Source organism: Megachile rotundata, chromosome 8 (assembly GCF_050947335.1).
Source record: "Megachile rotundata isolate GNS110a chromosome 8, iyMegRotu1, whole genome shotgun sequence".
Classification (NCBI taxonomy): domain Eukaryota; kingdom Metazoa; phylum Arthropoda; class Insecta; order Hymenoptera; family Megachilidae; genus Megachile; species Megachile rotundata.
In genome coordinates, this window is record NC_134990.1 from 17,729,571 (window position 1) to 17,750,104 (window position 20,534).

Genomic DNA, 20,534 nt, shown 5'->3' on the forward strand with positions numbered 1-20,534 from the left:
TGTTAGAAATTTTATTTTTTTTTTAATAAACATCACATTGCAACTACCATCAGTTATACGGAATAGAAAAAGTTCTCTTTGACAGCATGTCAGGCACATCGTTTATCATTCCGACGATTAAAATCAGTTGAATTACCAAAACTGACCTAAGAATCGATATCGATTAGATAAATACGATTTTAGAATTCTGCTACTATTCAACGGTAATCTTTTATCAAGATGTAAGGCATTAGTATAGGATAAACTAATAAATAGTCCAATCTTTGAACGTTATCAATAAATCACACAGGTGGAAAGATAGCAAATAGATAGTAGATAGTAAATAGACATAAAATTTCAGTTGGAAAGAATGAGCTAGAAATAGAAGACAACAGGATGCTTTAACGCAAGAATTCGTCGAAAGAATATCTGCTGGAATCATTGCATCAAGCTAATTAAATGACGTAAGAAACGCTGCGCGTCTTCTGTCACGATTCTCACGTTAATTCGTTGTTTCTGCTCCTTTCGCTGATGCGATTACTGTACGAAAACAATCGTCACATCGCGATTAATTAAACTGCAATCTTGCACATTACAGGAACAAGGACACGTAGTTTCAAAATAGCGGGGAAAATCCCGCGCCGATCGATTCGTACCTCGAATTCCTTTAGCCAATCACGCGAGTCCGCGAAAATCAATTTTTGCAACAATTGCACAAGCCCTTTTTAAATTACGTAGACACTAAAATTTAATCAAACGAGCATTTTACAAGCTCAGTTAATCGTAATTACGGTAATCAAAGTAAATGAACAAACTGCAGAAAAATTTCAATACGACCATTCGATACTATAGTAATAGCATCAAGGAACAAGCGGATAAGGAACAACGAGGCATAAATTAAAAATTTGTAATTATTAAGATTTTAAACATTCAGTATTTATAAGGCTGATTATAATTCATCGTCATGGTATAATATAGTATAAAAATATGTAGTTAAATTGTTGGAAGAATAAAGAAATCTATTTTCGTAGCAGAGGTCGTTGAACGGCGGGAACAGGCGAACGAGGACCACGAGCTTCGCTATGGACAATATGGCGACGGAGTGGGGATGGTCCGGTTCCGCGTGCCTCTCGAACGAGACGAGCCATCAGTCCGTAGCGACGCGTCCCCGGGGCAAGTCGCTACACAATGTTGTCACGTTGTTTGTCAGGTTTTCGTCTGGATGCCATGGTGTATCATGGATTCGCGATACTCGTTTTGTTTTCTGTTCTCCTCGTGTCGTGTCCTGTTACCTGTCAAGAGACGTTAACGAATCGGATGCGTGTAATCAGCGAGGATCTGGACCGGCAGCTAAACGGAATCATGGCCTTGCAAGCTCTCAACTACACGACGATGAACACAACTGGACTGCCATACAACGCCACCACGAAGTTCAACCCCAAGGGCATGGGCCAGCTGTACAACGTGACCAACACGTTCATCGACTTCGTGCAGAGCAAACAAGCATATCCAGAGGGTGAGTGTTTGAGATATTTTCTTCGTGTATGTTTCTCGTTGGAGACATTGCGCGCGCGCTTAGTAGGGTTAGGGACAAGTTTTTCCGCGGCCTTGGTTACGCCCTGCGCGCTCGAAAATGGCCGGCTCCTTGTTGGTAAACAGATCGCTGTCAAATCAAGAATACGACAGAATTAATTACGATCGACTTAAGTTATCCCGAAAAATCGTTTGCGTCGGTAAGGTAGTCCCTAGTACTCGGTACATTGACGTACGTTCGAATACTTGCTCGAAAATCTAGTACGTACACGTAATTCGGAATAAATGTTGGTTGTATTTTCGAGTGAATATTTCTGCGAAGGATCGAGGAGGATATGGCATCTTGCGATATCCTGTTACTGGTCAGTTTATATATTCCGTTAGATAGCGTTCGTTGAAGATTTCGCGATTGTTTTGTACACGCGATGGAAATCTAATTTGTCAAAAGGTGAAAGAGCAATTGTTACGAATTTCTCTGCTCGGAGTTATTGATTTCTTTCTCTACAATATTAGTATATACTTAATTCTGTTTCGTTATATGGATAGAAATTTGTAACATTGTTCGTTAAATATCACGCGAATCTTGCTCAATCGCGACAAGGATATTCGATATTAATGACCACGCTGTACGGCGTGTGCCGAAATTTGCTATTGACAAAGCAACACGTGATAGTAAACATGTTAAATACCTGTTTGCATCTACTCTCGGCGACGGTGATTAGTTTCTGTTATAAAGGTGTAAACGTGAAAACAAAAGAACATTGTACGATCGATGGACGTTCGAAATAGGGAACTCGTTGTCGGACGATTAGCGTACTCGAATGGTCGATATTTAAGGAAACGAAATATTTGTTGACAATATACATCTTGATCGTGGAAGTTCTCCGAAAGGCAGCTGTGTTTACTGATTGACAGGCGAAAAGCGGGCAATCATTGGGAATAAAAAATGCGATAACTAGCTAAACTAACCGGATCAATGACCCTTTCGTCGCGCGAACGTAGGAGCAGGGCTCGTGCATCTATATCAATTCCAACAGGAAGTTGATAGCGAGCGTTCGTCATCGTCTAACAAACCTGACGTCTGCAATAACCTCGTCTACGTTCTTTCTATCCGTTTTCCTTTTCTATCTGTAACGGATACGTATGCTCTTTTTCTTTCGTTGGTTCTTCCGATTCCGGAAGAGCATTGACAATGAAAGAAGAGCTGTCGATGATCCGTTCGTTTTGCGGCCAACGTCAGTGGTTCTCAATCGATGCTCCATTTGACGACGGGATGTCGAACGAGTATCGATTAACGCTTCGCGCGCTCGCTCTCGAACGAATTCTGAATTTCAACTCGACGCTTTTGACGGTCGTACGTTTCATGAAATCGATCGCTCTTGTAATTCTATATTGAAAATCTTTTGTAATTCTATATCGAGAAAATTTTATTTGTTAATCTTCAATTTATAAACAGTATTTATCGGCTACTTATTCGAATAGATCTTGTTACGATAAAATTAACGTTCGGCTGATTCAGAAAATTATAAGATAACAATCGAATTAGCAAAAATTTGAAAAGAGTCTGAAACGGAGAACGAAGAAACGCATAAAAATTGACACCGACAGGAAACCGCAGCTCGGTTTTAAAGTCGCAGAAAACTACGAGAGCGGATCCACGCACGAATCACTTTCAGACAAACGCGAGAGAAGCCGATTTTCTGCTTAGTTGTCCACGACCAGCGTTTTTTAACTTACGATGCTTGATTCAGTTCTTGGTCGTTTCCTTTCGTTTCGTTTCGTTTCGTTTCGTTTCGTTTCGTTTCATTCAATTTTCTTATCTGTTGTACGGAAGACGTAGTATCGCGAACGAGTGTTTCGAGTGTCATCGACACATGTTATCGAATACAATTATTCGTAAAGTGTCTGCTGATCGAGTACCTGTTATCATTTTGGTAGATAGATTTGGTACCATAGATAGATGAGAAGTTTTATTGGCCACTTCGAGACGCTTTCATTACTTCCGTACCACGAACAATTGCGTCTTATTAGCTGTTATTGTTTCACGAGGCAAGGACTCGCGTCGCTTCGTTTCTTTTCATTCGCGGCAAAGTCTTTGATTCCTCTTGTCTCGTTTTTGAAGAAGGAAACTTTAAGCGTTAACGCGTTACTCGGAATTACGGATGTAGATACGGAGTAACCAAGTAATAGATTATGTAACACGAATGAGTGGCTTCCTTTTTAGATATTAGAAATAATCGGACGATAGTCGATGATACTTGGTAACTAAATCTGACCGATAATACTCTACACAATGACTAGACTATCGTTGACTTAGTCTGTGTACTTATCCAGATTTTATCAGCGAAAATTGGAGTTTTAATTTCGTTCGACGAGTACTCTTCCCTTTTTAGCTTGACAGGCAGGAAATTTGGATTGACATTATTGCAAAACAAACTTCCTAAAAAAAGATAGAGCAGTGGAAAACTTTGATTCATTCGTTAACCAATAATTTTGGTTAGAGATTTTTCCTCTGGCTATCCATGTTTACAGACAGTCGTCGTGTCTAATTTAATTTTCGCTAAGCGTACGTAGTCGCCATTTATTTTCGATAACGGATCGATGAAATGTCTATCGGGTAAACCGTGCACTGCCTCGCAGAAAAATGAGAGAAGTTCGGCAAGTTCGATGGAAAATTCGTGGACGAGTCAGGAGGAAAAGTTACAGTCGTGATTTACTTGCTATTCAAACTCGAATTCCGCCTGTTTTTTTACGTTTCTTCTTCTATCGAAACCCGTGTAAAATATTGCGGTAGTTCGCTTAATAAGTAATGTACTTGGATGCGTGCTAATACGTTAATGCGTGTCAGGTAAAAATCGTTAATAAAAATTATGGTAGGTTATCTCTGTTTTATTACATTTTTATTACTTCGTGGAACGATTTGCAAGAAGAATGCAGACGAAAGCGAAAACAGCGAAACTGGCGTTGCACCGCAATCGAAGTTTATTGAATGAACAAATATTCATTGATCAACATTCCTACTTGTTAACTATTGTTGGACTCGAGATAGCGTATCGCGTCATTGTTAACGCGATAAGGCAGTCAGAAAAAATTTGAGGAAAACATGATCGTTTTCTAATCAGTAAATAATGGGTAATTATCAAAACAGAACGGGATTAATCTTGTAATAATCTTCGACTTTGAGAGTGAGGAATTTTTGAATGATAGGATCACTGGAAAGTTTACAGTCTTAGCAGTGAAACGAATTAAAACGTAAAATCGGGACGTAGGTGGAACGTTGGTAGACATGAAATAAATAATGTTTGGAGCGCAAATAAGTCGACTAGGGAATAGGAGAAATTGTAGGGGTCAGAAGGAAACTGGGAACAGAGGGAAACGGAGGGTCCACGGTGAAACCTCACCGAGAAGTTTACGCGTGGAGAGTGTAGTCCAGGTAAATTACGGCTTACACTGTTCGCGGTGCCGCTACGATGGAAACTGCATGAACATTCTATGACTTGTTCCTCCGAAAAGACCAGAGAGTTTGCGGGTCAGCGTGGGAAATTAAATCGAAGTTAGATCCACGTCGAGAAAGTTTGATTTATATTAGTACGTATGCCTGGAGAAGCAGCTTTTGCTACTTGAAACTTTCTGTTTTCGCTGATGAAATTCGCCATTTTTCTCCTCATTTTACTTCCGTACCGTTTATTCAATTTTTCAATCGTATTTTTCCGCGTCCATTTATCATTATACGTAGAGCAGCGATTCGTTAAATATCCACGATTTATGATTACGAGCTTCGAAATTCGTGACTAATATATTATAGCGATACGAGTTGGCTTTTAATTAGACACGGGATATTTGGTTGGTTGTGCGCAGGGTCGTTAAGCAAAATTTAATCTCGTTCATCCCTCGGCGACTCGGTAATTACTGAATTGAAGAGGTACGTTAAAAGTTTATGATGTGAATTCAGTTTGAATTCGAAAGATGTTAAGATAACGAAACGTTAATTTCCTTAGCGGAGCTCATGGACAAAACGTGGAAAAATCTTGATTTCGCATTGCGACACTTCCCGTCCTCGACTCGACGGGATTCTGTTTATTCCGATAGATTTTTCTTTATTAATACGAACAATGGAAGCGAAGGTTGGTCCGGTTAACCAACCGTTATCGTTAATAATTCGATAAATAATGGTTCGGAAGTACTTCCGAGTGTCTAGATATTTTCATCATTACCTTGGAATTGGAGCAAGTCTGTTCTTTTGTTCTCGCTTGTAATAACAGCTAAAAAGAGGAAACAAGAGTTTCGGTTCGCTATCGAAATACTAAACCGAAACGAATCTCTTTCCATCTCTGGTGGAAAAGTCCAATCATCCGGTATCGAAACTCACCGGTAATCCGGACCGAACAACATCCTACCACAAAGGTAGCCAGCGGGCAAATTAAATTCCTCTCTTGATACCTCGTTCCCTCCATTTACACGAAATACCAGCGGAGGCGATGGTATTAACTCTCCGATGGAACGAAAAACCGATTTTTCCGAAAGTCCACGAAGAGGATTAGGTAGATACGTAATTCGATTCGTCGTCGAGCGAAGTCTTTGACAATTTAATAGAGACCACTCGCGACGGTAGGTGATCGTTTTCACGGGATTTACGGCAACGATTTCGTCGGACCATATCGAGAATCGGAGAGCAAAGGGATGCCAGACGGAAAGCAACGATGCGATATATCACGGACGACAAAGAAGGACGTTAATGAGCCAGACGGAGCTGGAATTGAATCCAGTGTCGCGCCAAGCGCACAGACGGACCGATTCTCGCTCGAACAACGTGGAAAATATTCTATAAAATGTTAACATTGCGCGAGTAGTCGACGCGAACGAGATTTCGTTTGTAACGACGCCGGATGAAAATAAGGCGAAATCGGTCGTTTCCCGAGAGGGTCGCGACGCTTACTGTTGCTTCGCTGGAAAACACGATCGATCCGTTCTATTTTCATTCGTTGCACCCTCTTATCGATACCGCCTATCGAGCGTAGTCGCATACGCGGTATAAACAATAAATAAACGTGACACTTGTTGTATGTACCTCGCGAATCGCGCGTACGTACCGTGATAAAGATTCGTCGAAATCGAGTTCGATAGGTCGCGGGATAAAATATTGCTTTCTGAAACGTCGATAGGCAATTGACATCGATATCGAGTTTAAAGGAAATTGGCCGAACCGGTGTCACCGATGTTAACAGCAAATTGACACTATCGATTACCAAATTAAAAGGGATATTGCGCCGATAAATTGTGCAGAGAAAATAGATTTTTGCGCGGTCCCTCTTTTTTTCCTTTTTTCTATTTCAATTATCGTTTTGGTTACTTTCGAATTTGATCGCACGGTTTCTATAAATTTTAAGTAAACGTTCAAGATCGATTTACGACCTACCGCGTGCATTAGTTTTTTAAATCCGACGTGCACGGGAGTACGCGACTCCTATCTCCTGTGCGCTTATCTTGTTTTCGATTAAACGTTGGAAAAATGGAAAGTGTCGTACAACTGCAAATATGTATAAATGATACAGTTTTCCAGGAGATTTGAACGGTTCGTGTAGGAAGAACGATAGGTCGGTAAAGCCTTAACGAAACAAAAATAGCAAGAAACTTGTTTGACAGATGTTGAAAAGTTTTATCGCGGCCGAGAGACTGTTCCCATCTTGTTCGTCCGTTCAAGTCGTGTACAACATGTGTTTCGCAGGTACATAGAGGCGGCTGCATGCGCGACACTGCGCACACGTGTCCGCGATGCATTTCTGCAGTCTGTGCAATCTCCGCTGGAAATCCGGGCTTCTTCGTGTCTCCCGATCGTCGCGTCGATTAAACGGCACCGCTCGAAAACTCTGTCCGTCTCGTACGATATCTACGTACTATTTTCATCGGTTATTATAGAAATTAGCTGATAGCCAGCCACGAAACGCTCTTTACGCTGTCGTAAACATTCTGTTCGAAGTTTGGCCGCTTTCCGATTGAATTTAACACGGGTAACGCAGGGTACGCACTCGCGTGTGCAAACGTGACTCACGCAAAGGAAAACAACACTTGTCGGTTTCGGCATTGAACCTTCCAACAGAACAGGGCGAACGTACTCTCGAATCGTTACTTTCTGCCCTCGTGCACTCCGTTTCACGCACACCCACGCAACCGCTTCCATTGTGTCTTCTCCCTTCTGTAGCTACTCGCTCACGTATTCCGACATTCATTAAATAAGTAGCGTGTAAAGTCTTCGTTCTCGACAGCTGCGAACGCACACAGAAGGGGGGAACAGTTACGCTCTGACTCTCTTTATTAAGACCATTGTCTTTATTGCCGGTGTTTTTCTTCGGACACTTATTCGTTTGTCCGCTCCGTTACTTACCAACTCGCGTTACTTAATTCACGAACAACCAACCGTCAAACGACCTCGCGAACGACCGATGCAGGTCCGATCGTCGCCATTGCCGGAACTGGGATTTTGCCAACTCGAAAAAATACTAAAAAAAATCCAATTAGAAATTAGAAATCCCGTTCGAGAGCAGGAAAAAGTAAAGAAACGAATAAACGTAGGCTTTAAAGCGAAGTTTAGTTTCTGGCACGACTGTACCACCGTTTAAATTACCATAGAGATTCATCCATAAAGAAGATATCTCTTTCTCTCTCGTTTCTTCGGAAGAAGTCTCGAGGACGATCTCTTTGAAAGAAGAAGGGTTGCTGATTATTTCAGCATGCACGGATGTAAAGCCGGCAAATAGAAGAAAGAGAGACAAGCGTGAAAGCGTACGCGTCGAGCTTTTCTTTCACTCAGGGTTCAAGTTTGTTTGAAGAACCTTGGATTCTTGGGTAGCTTCGGTCCACCTTTTCAACCTCGCTTTCCACCGATATTTTCCTTTCGTTTTTCATTACCGAATTCTAAGGAAAATAGGACATTGGAAGACGACGTTACAATTACACGACCGATAAGAAACGAAGAATGGAACGTCGGTGCTTCCATCGATTATTCTGCTTTTGCATCTTGTCAACTGGCAAATTTGATAATTTGCGTAATTACGTTCGGTATTACCGTTCGGTGGAAATAGTAGCGAAATTTCGGTAACATTCTCGTGTTCTAAATTGCGAAGAAGCGTATTCATAGAGGCGAAAAAGGTGTTTTAGAAAAGCAACGAATCGTTTTAGCAAGGACTGTGCGCTTTAATCTGCAGGGTGTTTAGTCGAGCACCCCTTGGCTCATCCTCTTTGCCCTTTCTTTCGCGTGCACAAGCGGAACTCTATGGAGCGGAAGGCTCCGGTTCTGGCTCCGGCTCGAGGACATTCCCTTTTCAAAGCTCGAAGGTTCCGGATTATTTCAACGTGCGTGCACGTGTCTGCTAAATCGAGAAACGAAAGTTGCGTTCAAGACGCCAACGCATCCTTCCGATAACGTAATAACTTCGTTTCGAAGATGTTTTAAATAATCTTTATGATCGCAATTATTTTCGAGAAGCGATAACGGATCTATAATCTTCTGCCGCTCGACGATACTTTTATCCATCGTTAATTAGCTGGCGTCTCTAAGAACCTTTCTTATCTCCGACCAAAGATAGCGAAGCGTACAATCATTTTTCTTCGATCTCTTGAAATTTTGTTCGAAGCTTGTCTTCGTGCAAGGACTACGACGTATCAATTTCCTGCCATTGTGCGCATAAAGAGCATGCACGAGGATAGTCGAGACGCGAATGCGAATACCTATTCGCAAAATAAAGGGAAAGAAAGGACGAATCGTCGAGTAATCCTTCCTTCGACAAGAAAATAACGAATGTCGCCAGCATTCGCGTAACCGCGTAGGTGTATTTCTTTCCAATACGACTTCTCATAATTGTTTGTCTATAGGTGACAGCGATTTTTCTACACGTTTACTCCTTTCGAAGCGTTTGTAAATTATTCGGTCTTATTTTCAAAATATAACCACTCGTTACGAAGAGAATCTCTAAACAAATGAGATTGATTATAATTAACTACTTTCATACTCGCTCGTGCACGTGGCCTTGTTCGTCGTCAAATATTTGTGTCAGCTATTTATAACGTTGAAAAAGCGTAATTATTTGATCAAATTAATCGTGTTCCTCGACTCTGAATTGCGCTCGTTTCATTGAGCTAGCGTTACTCTTATTTACGAGAAAACGTTGGAACGTAACCATTCAGAAACTAAGTTACGTTTGTTCGTTACAATCGAAGCGAGTTGATTGAGAATATCGGTGCACGCGAATGAAGAGCAACGAAGAGAAAACGAACGTTCTGGACTTGGCTCTTCCTACGTTCGTCGATCCCGGTTAGATCGAAGCTAATTTTGCATGCCGATGGAGCGTGCACTCGTTAATTTGTAGTAGAATTTATCGATGTTCGATAACCGTTCGCGAAGCCTAACCGTGGAGGAACAATCTCGGTTGACGTAGCGAGGGATTGTAGCGGACAATGTAAACAATAGGTTCGCGATTATCGTCGCTGGTAAGGCGATCGATGAACGCGCGAGTCTAACGTACAACGAAACGCGATAGATCGACCACTGGGGCACTAATCTCGCTTTTGATAATATTTTAATGCTAGCGTATCGTGTCTTCGATAAAATATCTTTGGACATCACTGACGATCGGAATGAAATTTGGAGAAATTTCGGGCGAAGAAGCTGAAAGATAGGAGTCGAAGTGTCGTAGAATCGGAGAGCATCGTATCGGGTCAGTCTGTTGCAATTAAGTCGAACGCGCGATAAATATTTATGTCAGTCGCGTGAACACGTTTCGTTCGCTTACGGCTTACGGTGTATGCACTCGCACCTGCACCGGTGCATATGCACGTGGCAGAAATTCTGCATGCGAGTTGAATCAATTAGTCCCTTTGAATCTCGCCGAGGATTTTCTACCCAATCATACTCGGTCCAGGGTCGTTTCCGTATCGCGACTAAGTTTAACCCTATAAATCTGACGGGATATTCGTTTGTTGGTCGTGCAATCGCGATTGGAAATACCAAACCAGTTATCAGAACTGGAAATGACGTGTACGGTACACGGCATGTTTTTGCCGGATGTTTATATACATTCAACTCGAACGGAATACCACATATTATAGTCGCGTGTGGTGTCGCATCTGCTAAATAATAATGGTACCAACGTTATTAATTGTATCGTCTCTAATATGGTCAACATTTCTAATAACGATCATTATTTTGAACAGTAGTTTGAAATCGAACCATGATCGATTCGAGTTTTGTTTCTAATCGTTCAACATCTCCTTTTGAACCGTGAAACATTTTATGGTAAGTTGCTCTTCTACTTTCGTATCGAATTTCTCTTCGTCCAGATCCTGTCTCCGTGGATTATCGTGAAAATGGTTTCATTGTTCGGCGAGAAAATCGTGGTTTCACGATGGCTATATTTTTGCAAGTGTTCGGGAACAATTATGTCGCGATGCAATGATAACCACAATGATAACACCGTTTTAATGACTCCGAATGCAGCGACTGGTGAAAAACGTTGCGGTTGGCACGTTGCCCTCGACCAGCAACGTTTATTTTCTTGCTGACAGCTTTCCGCGGAATTAAAATGATCCGGCATTAACATTATACGATGGACAGAAATTGGGAGAAAATCGAACCAGTCGACTTTCCGGAATTGAAATCGTTAATTACAACGACCTTATTCTTTCGCGATGTACGGAAGGAACTTTATATTAATTTTCATAATTTCTCCTTCACTACTATTCTTCGTTTATTTCTTTTTGTCGTTTCAAATGATTCGCGAACAGAAACTTCGTTATCGCAAATTTCATTCTCATTTTTCATCCGTGAACGTTTCGAGCTCTTTTTGTCAGGAAAATCAAGTTTTCTTCGCTCGATGTCTGACGATGAATGTACCAGCGAATTTTTCCATTTCCTCCTTTTTCGCAGTCGGAAATCCCGTTCGTCCATAACCAGCAAAGAAATTCCAGCTAAAATTTTCCGCAATTTAATTCCTCCGGTTTTATTCCCGCGGAATAATTCTGCTTCCGTGGTTCGACTCTTCGCGCATCTCCTCGAAGACAATACTTTTTTTTCCGTATCAAGAATTATTAGGTAAATAGAAATTTAAGGACTCGATCGATTTAGAGGCGCAGAGAAATAAGAAGCTCGAATCTTTTATAGCGTAGATATTTTCGCGCGATTGAACGATCTAATTCTCTGCCAATTATTCGTTTGATCGAATCGCCGTTGCGTCGAGAACACGCTTCTTTTTTATTCTTGCCGCTGTAACTCGAGGTCGAGGACGAAAGACGAAAATGTCTCGTATAAGTAGTTAAATATCAATTCGAAAGGTCGTCAATTTTTCCGTCAGCCGTGGAAGAAGAGATCTCTGGTACTATAGTTCTGCAGGAACCTCTCAAACGCGATATATTTTTTCTTGAACAAGGGCCAACTCCCGAATAAGCTACGGGAAGGCTCGATTAACACTCCGCTAGCGATTAAGCGACCGACATTCTCCGATGCACGAGTCACGAAGAGTTAGGTTCGCTGTTAGGTACGGACTCGTGCTAGGAACCGACGATGAATAACGAGGCCGAGTGCGGTTCCGTTCGAAATTCGACCAAACGTCCGGTCACTGCTATTAACGGTCTTTCGTATTTTAATATCTTAATATTTTTAATCGACGCGTAATATCATCGTGATTTATGATACGGTTCTGTACGTATTTTCACGCGCGAAATTACTTCGCTCAAGACCAAACCTGTTAACCCGTAGATTACCCGCCGGTTGAAAATTATTCGTAGACGGTCCATTTCGGTGCATTCGCGGCTCTAGCGTAATGACGGCTGTCTACAACGAGGTGCATCATGGTCGTGGCAGTTACCCGCTACGATTACAGCACGAAATTAACTTTCCACTCGGGACATTGGTCGTTAAAGTAATTAGGGACAAGTAGAGAGATACTAGCCACTTCGATGCGCAACACATAAATACCGTAATCGTCGAAACGCGTACAGAAATCGTTTCCAAATGGCCGAGTGTTTTTTCTTTTTCCCGATTCCTCGCGGTCAGTTCGCTTTTATTTGTTCGACGAAACGCGCGCAAACTTCTTTTTCTCGTTAAGTTCGTTACTCGGGTTGCTCTCGAGATGCTGGGCTACACGTTCGAAAGAAAATAACTGGTCCGATAGTGGAAAGTTTCTGAGCTGCAGAGATTAGATTTGGCGGAGCTTTATCTTGCTCGAATAACTTTCGAACCAATGATTCGATGCGTCGTGGCTGCACTTTGAAATTGCATCGTTGCAGATGCTGACCACGTGCTACAAAAGTATATTCTCGTTGTTCCTCTTCGCGACCAAGAAAAAGGTTGTGTCTTTCGTTTATTATTTTCTTGTCGCTATTCTTGATTTATCGTATCGTTTCGAAATTTTTATCTCGTTCTTCCGACAAATGTTTACCGCATAAAATACGAGAAGTCCGACACGGTTTCACCGAAATGAAGGTATCGTCGATGTCGTTTTTTCACAGATATTTCAAAGTCAACCTACCAAAAGTTAATCGCGGCGAATTAAACAATTATTCGTCGCTATTCGTTACATTTGAGACAATTTATCAATGGTCGCATCCTTTCTATCGCTAACAAGTGGGCCTATCACGAAAACGCCCGACTCGACACAGAAACGACGCGAAACCAGGGAACCAATTAACTCGAAGCATTGTTTAATGGAGATTTAAATTTTTCCAAGCCGGGTCGAAATGAAAGCTGCTTTTCGACCCGTTCAAGCCGGGTACAATGCGTGGCACACTGACAGACGCATTTCTGGGCCACCGTTGAAGCTGCAGAGCATCGCAGTTGCACCTGCACTCGGCACTCGGCAGTCGTTGCATCTTTTCTCGGTACCTCTCGTATCTAACATCTCTCTCCCTCCGCTTCCTCTCTCTTCCATGCTATCTTCTACTCGCTTATGCGTCGCTTTTTTCTCTCCTTTCTCTGTTCTTTGATCCCTCTCATTACGGTTCCTTTTGTATCGAAGAGAATGCAACCGTGCACTGGCGCTTCCACGACAATGGAACCCGGAGCCACTCACGATGTCATAAATATTAAAATCGAGCGAAGTCGAACGTTTTGTCGATCCTTGGCACGATTAACCGCCATTCTTTTTTTCTTTTTATTCCAAATTTACTTGTTTCGAGTACCGTTAATCGGTAGCGTTGAACGCGCGAGCTGCGACTAGGCACGTCGAGTAATCGAGAAATTTTCAAATCCATGTACACCGTGACTTGCTTACACGCGACACGGATTAACCTCCGAAAGAGACATTCGGATAAATCGTGTTCCGAAAGCGAAAAACGTCTGTTCGCGAGAACAATTGGCATCGCGAACGCGCGTTACGTCACCGAAACGAGACCAGAAAACCCACGCGAATCGAAAGTCACCAAGGAAAGTATCTGGTTGTTCTCTGGCGTAAACCGCAGCGTAACGTTGGCAAACGTTATTCTACCGGAAACTGTGTTCCCCTCCTCGAACACCTCTACCTATAGACAGGCAAAAAGATAAAAGCGGAGTCGACTGTAAGCAGGAGCAGACGATGAGATCACCTGCGAGCAACGGATGAATCAGAAAGTCCCGTGTAGCAGGATCCTAACGGCACTCTCGAGAAATTAACGACCTCGAGGGACGACGGTGAGCACGCGCGGTCGCGAACGAATAAAAAAAAGATCCTTAAGAGAACCGAGGAAATAAAAATACCGAGGGTGGGAACGCACCAAAGCGTCCTCGAAATTCTGCGTCGCTAGGGAGAAATACTCGTTCGCCCTGGCCCAAGGATCGATTGTGCACACGGAAAATCGCTATATGCTGTTCCCCTTCCCAACGATACGCCAGCAGTTACCTCGTTACGCGATTCGTTTCACGATCGTTCGACCGCGTCTACTTCGACTTCGCTTTTCGTCTTCTCGGGACTTGACAATTTTCGAGTAGTTCGAACTCCACGATTAGAGCATTCGTTCCGTTTCGAATCTTGCCACTCCGTCGATCGAATAAAAGATCCTCCTATCTCTTTTCGTCGAGTTATTACAAAAGCATAATTTCTCCTATGCAATTTTTAACCACATTCTAACACGTAACACCCCGTAGTTGGCGTTAAATTAGATCAGAACATCATATTCGTAACAGAAACTTTCGAACGAAGCGCGATGAACAGATAACGTTACACGCATTGCAGGTATGCGTTATATTCCACGTGTTTTAAAGCGTATATCTCGTTACATTCATCGATATCAAAGTTTGCAAAACCGCATTGTGCAAGCATTAGGATCGTGTGGGAAGCGTTAATGACTTTCTAAGCGTTCGCATATTTTCTGATCGAAGGACACGCATGACTAAATGGCTACGATTATCGGAACGACGCCGCATGGTTTTGCCTACTTCTAACCGGAGAAAGCCGTGTCCAATGGAAGACCTCGTTTTCAACCTCTGACTTATCACCGTGTTACGCGTTAAGTACCGTAATACGTATTCTCGTAGGTGACCAGTTAACCGCTCGCTAATCATTCTTTTTATTTTTCATCTACGAACCTTTTGTCTTTCGTCAACTACCTTCGATTACGCGAACAAATGTTCGTTTCGCTTTACACGATATCGAATTAATAATTAAATATATCGAATAAATGATTACCAAATTTAAGAGTGACACGAATTTCAGCGTGTTCTTGATTCCTACGTCGGTATTCCGCGAGAGGAAATATATTGAAAAGTAGGTTGAAAACGAGGCACGGGTAATGTTATAAAAGATTACGACCAAAAGCCGCGGTAAAGTATTAGCATAATCGTGCTAGAGGTCAATGACTGGGAAATCGATCGAAACCCTGGACGACAGTGAGTCTGTTGCACCGTTGCATCGGTGCAACGAGCACTCACCTGACTGTAATGCCCTTCTTTAGTTATTCAAAGGGTTTTCCTCTAACTCAAGTTCTTTGACCTACGTTCCTTTTATACTCGCGTGGAATACACGACTCAAGGATTCTCACACCGGCTAAAACATCGTTCGTTAAAACCAAAGGAACAACGAAATAAAGAAAAGTTACAAATACGTTAACGATACTTTCCGAAATGTCGCATCGATTCCTTTCCTTATACCCGATGCGATGCATTACGAGCAATGTAACCGTGGCTTTGTAACGCGAGAAAAGCTCGACCTCCGTACTTGGTCGATTTCCGGTTTGCCACGACGAAAGAGGATTCAACAATCACGTTCGCGGAAGATGATCTCTGTTCCTACATAACGCTCGAACGATTAAACGAGTCGGAGATTACGGTAATTAGGGACTTAACGCTAGTATCAAAAGTGCAACAAAAAATTTTTAATCCCTCATCTTTCCGGGAGAATAAGAAAAGCTTCGTTCGTATTATTGAAAAATTTTCGCATAAAATGTTTCGGTGACGTTTAAATTTACACTCGTCGTTCATCGTTAAATTCGGTGAGCGATAAGATCGTTTTGCTGATCGAAAAGCGATTTTATATCCTACTAGCGCGACGTTTTTCGCTTTATTATCCGAACCTTCTTCCCTGTAATCCCAACGGAAACGACCGCTATTACCGTAATGAAGAAATCCATTAGCTTCTCATACGGTAAATATTGGTATATCGAATATTCTGATTGAATATCTCAACTTTCCTGCTCGCGGATGCGCGATGATATCGATTTATCAACTCATCGTTGACTGGAATAATTCTTGGCCGGATAAAGACGCTGTCAGAAACGAAATTCATGCTTCGATACGTTCGAACTCCGTTTTATACGATTCTATGATAAAGGTGTCAAATACTAAATTGGCAATTTCATTTTGAACTGTCAAGATTCACGTATAAGTTATGTATCGTTTCCTGTTAATATTAATAACTTGGAAATAATAAACCGAAAAACGGAAGATACCGATTGAAAAAAACGATAAAGGGGAGACTCGTTTGTTCCCTTCGGTTCGTTTTTGCAAGATCCGCCAGACACACATCTCATTATTTCCGAGGAGAAAGTACACTTCGTGCTTTCCACCCCGGGTCTAAAAACTCGAAGACACCTCCACTTCTAGTCTTGTCACGCCAGCTTTCGCCCCCTTTTGTTTCGTTTCTTCGTCGTCTCTGTGAAAGGGAGTAATTAACCGTGCCAGGATTTACACGGTGAACGAATAAATTTCAAACATCGAACACTCTTGCGGAAATCGCGAAATTTTTGAAACGATCGAACCGTTTCAAAATATGCGTTTAACGAGTACCTTTGCCGATGTATCGCGATTAAAATAAAAATTTCCGATTCATTCGTGACAAAGATAATTGTTCGTTTGGCTAAAAATGAAGGTGACAGACAAACCACCGGTTAATTGAGACTGAAATCCTGTCTGGACGATAATGAAACCGTTTCGGTCCCTGAATACGAGACAGGCTCTTTAAGAGGTGAGAATAACTCGATACCTAGAGGACATTGGCCTGTCCCAAACTTCCGGTGCATTGTCCAAAAAGGAAACGCGATGCCAGAACGTGGCGGAGTCATCGGCGAGCCTGTGCCAACCTCCGGAAAAGAAACCGACGACGAAACTCTTGATTTCGTTTTACTTTCGACGATCGAATTGTAAAAACCCGTTCTAAATTGCTCGACTTTACGATCACAGGGATATTTTACGAACGAAGATAGAAGGGATGGTTTTCTGTTACGTGGTCAGGGAAGCGTGATACATAAAAAAAAGAAGAAATAAAAAAGGGGCTACTCGTATCGCAGAAGCCTGTGAAGCTTGACGGGAAGTGCTACAAGTATTGCATAGCTCTGTAAGATGATAAATCTTTGCTCAGCATTGTTTAACGTTATCTTTAATCTGTATAGAAGGTATTACGTGTATTATATTACGCTTGTAAGTTAATACAGGTGCTTCCTGCGTTTGTTAACCGAACAGGTATTCGACGAAGATAGGTTTGAACTAATAACGTTATCGAGACGACATAAATTAGAAAGTCGAAGTATCGGATGATCGAATAAGATCGAATAAATTAACGGGTCGCGTTAAGCGTTAAAATATAAGAAATTTCAAAATTTCCTTAGAGTCATTTAGATACGGAGCTGCATAGTTTACGTGTTCTATTCGCGTTATCGTTATCGCAATCGCAATAACTTTCGGGATAGTGAATATTTGCGCTTACGGCCGTTCCGTAATAACACCCTTTTCGCTCCACTTTCATTTATCACACCGAAACTATCACTCGTTCATGAAAGTTCAAGTCCTTCGACAAATTACTGCGTCCCTCGAATGTTACCGTGCGATTTATTAAGTAAAATTTCTATGTAATAAAGATCCTATTATAAAAGATGCAGAGAAACAAGGTCAGCCGGGGTGATATTCGTGTACGAATAAGCTCTTCTAAAATTTTGAAACGTTAAAAGAATAAAATAAGTTTGTTTTCCTCTTATTTTCGTGCAAACAAATTCTTTTAATTACGAAATTTAAATTCTACCACGAGACATCGTTTGCTATGCTGGTTTTCACGCGTTCGTCGACGATTTTCCAGTGGGAAAAACGTGTCGTCAACTGTTCCAGCGGGATGCATCGCAAACATCAGCACTTCTTTGCTCGTTCCCCTATTTCGAGCTTGCGTATAAAAGCTTTAACGACGATCTTTCTACTGGCTATTATCACGGACTATCGCTAACTAGCTCTGCCCCTCTATTCGTGCAACTTGATTGCCAGTGTCCTCCGTTTTTTATTGGTCCGGCCATCGTTCGATCTCGTTTTCGACTTTTCAAAGCCTTTGACCCTCGACAATTAGTTCGACTTCGTTTTCGTCTAAGCGCAAGATTAAAATATTTTCGATAAAAAATGTTTCGGATTATGCTTTTCGTTCAATTTAGTTTCGAAAGAATACGATGGAAATTTGTATACACGTAGACGGAGTATAAGGAGAACGCAGCCAGGATGCATCAGAAAATCAATGCAGCGGGTCCAGCAGGGTCTTAATCCGACCCGACCGGTCATCGACGTTTGATCCATTTTTCCCAGGAACAACTAGGAAATAAATTTTCCTCCTCTGTCCCCATTACGTTCACCCTTCGACCTGGCAACCCTTCCTGACCTACGTTCTACATCCGACCGTGTCCTCGTTTCCCCCCGTTGTGTTCTCGCCCCAAAAACCAGTATCGGGACTGCAGATGGAAAATATACTCTTTAATGTCTGTTACCACACTGCATTTCTTCCGTTAGCTTCCTTCGTTCGGTCTTTTTATTTTTTTCTTTACGAATGCTATAATCGTTACTCGACAAACGATTAGCTATAATCAAATATCGAATTGTTTACGAATGATCCTTGCGCGAATAACGACGATTCGATGTGTTGCAGGAATGTTTAGCGTTATAGATGGAATACCAGCATTCCAGTACACCCTGTCCGAATGGAGGATCATCGTGACTCATTACGGTGGTCTGGCAGGTCTAGCTTTCGTTGGTCTTCTGTTGGCGGCGATTTTACCCTGCGTCGGATTATTCTTCTGTTGCTGCAGATGCGCTGGCCATTGCGGTGCTAGGAGTCAACCGTTCGACAAGAAACACGATCATTGTAGAAAAGTGTTACTGAGTATGGTGCTGATCGCAGTGGCTACTATTATATTGTAAGTATACTAGCGTTACACTTGTCTCGCATTGGGAAAATGCCAATGAAAAGGGAAATGCAACAAACGAATGCAAAATCTCTTGAACATCGTTCAGAAAGTAGAACGCGACAACAGTCTCTTCGGAGTTGATCGTTCATTCGAATATTCTATTATATAATCAAACGGTATTTTCCATCGTTAATTTCTTTCAAAGGCAATCATCGTGATTCGACAAATGTCAACAACCGTTTCAAACAGAATCAAATAAATTGCTACTCGAAAGAGAAACAAGAGATCAATTTATTCTTTCGATACGGACAAAAGCATTGGATGCAAATTACAGGTTTGGCGTAGTCTGTGCGTTCGTGACGAACGAGTACATGCAAGATGGCACCAAGGAACTACCGAGCAACGTCAAGACCAGCCTGAAGGACGTGAAACTATACCTAAGCACCACCAAGCAGGAGATCAATAATCTTCTCAAAACTAATTTCGACGAACTCGAAATTAATTTAAACAACATCCTGCAAGCGAGTGGCCGAATCGTGACTGAACAGCTTGCCGAATATTCCCATGCAGTCTCTTTGACTAATCTCAGCGACATTGTAGCTGGATTAGAGTCCATCAAGGAAGACTTGAAGACCATGCATACAATCACGAGGGATTTAAGGACGAATGCTAGTCAATTAGACATTGGTACATATTACTAAATCCTATGTTAAAGTCTTCACGGATCGAATTAATTCTTACTCGATTAACGCGACTCGTTTCTTTTTCAGTGGTACGAGGCGTTAAAAACAATCTTCTTCACACGCTCGCCGCATGCAAGACCCAACATTGCAAACAGGTGTTGAACGACTACAAAGTGAATCAAATGTCTGTTCAAGTCGACTTCGACAAGGTAACGCTTCTTCGTTTACTTCTGTTGCGTCCGACGTTCGTCGTTTTCATTCATCGAGATCTAATCTGCTTTCTCTTTTACATGCATGCAGTACATGGACCGATATTTCCCGAAGGTATGAGTTTATTATTACCCTGAACCATTTATCGTTCAACTTTTCTTTCTCCTTTTCTGCTTTCTTTTGTTTTACGTTGCTTATTTTGCGTAGTTCCGCGGGGAGAGTTGCTTTTTAGAAGGATGAATCATTTGGTCGACGAATTTAGATTGGGAAAAAACTGAAAGGGATACTTCAAAAGTTTGCTTCGCGTCCGAAATGAAAGAAACCCCTTTTTCTTTTCGATCGTTCAAATATCACGCTAACTTTATTTCAGCCTTTAGATGGATAAAAGTGATAGACGATAGGATCAAGTGTTTCCTATCATTGTGAGGTTTTACTATTTTAATATAAAGTTCTTTGTTTAATCTTATGACTGTGCAACCGTTGGTTTTGCAAGCAAAATCACTGTATCAATTTGTCTGA

General features: G+C 41.8%; 1 protein-coding gene and 1 long non-coding RNA gene across 4 annotated transcripts in view; one reads left to right on the top strand and one right to left on the bottom strand.

The window, feature by feature from the left end:
• Positions 1 to 657: 657 nt before the first annotated feature.
• LOC143264987 (uncharacterized) lies at positions 658 to 6,620 on the bottom strand. The gene is made up of 3 exons (XR_013039034.1): positions 5,882 to 6,620; positions 2,202 to 5,774; positions 658 to 1,642 (listed from the first exon to the last, which is right to left on the bottom strand). It is a non-coding gene; the product is annotated as an uncharacterized LOC143264987 (long non-coding RNA).
• The window catches only part of LOC100875359 (prominin-like protein), a 29,830-nt gene continuing 10,230 nt past the window's right edge, over positions 935 to 20,534 (top strand). The window contains exons 1-5 of one of the 3 annotated variants that reach the window (XM_012297260.2): positions 935 to 1,495; positions 18,864 to 19,131; positions 19,457 to 19,809; positions 19,893 to 20,014; positions 20,106 to 20,129. In XM_012297260.2, the coding sequence (XP_012152650.1) occupies positions 1,168 to 1,495; positions 18,864 to 19,131; positions 19,457 to 19,809; positions 19,893 to 20,014; positions 20,106 to 20,129 (1,095 nt within the window). In that variant the 5' untranslated portion in view covers positions 935 to 1,167. The remainder of the gene's footprint in view (positions 1,496 to 18,863; positions 19,132 to 19,456; positions 19,810 to 19,892; positions 20,015 to 20,105; positions 20,130 to 20,534) is intronic. The other 2 variants (XM_012297261.2, XM_076534452.1) reach the window with 2 other exon arrangements.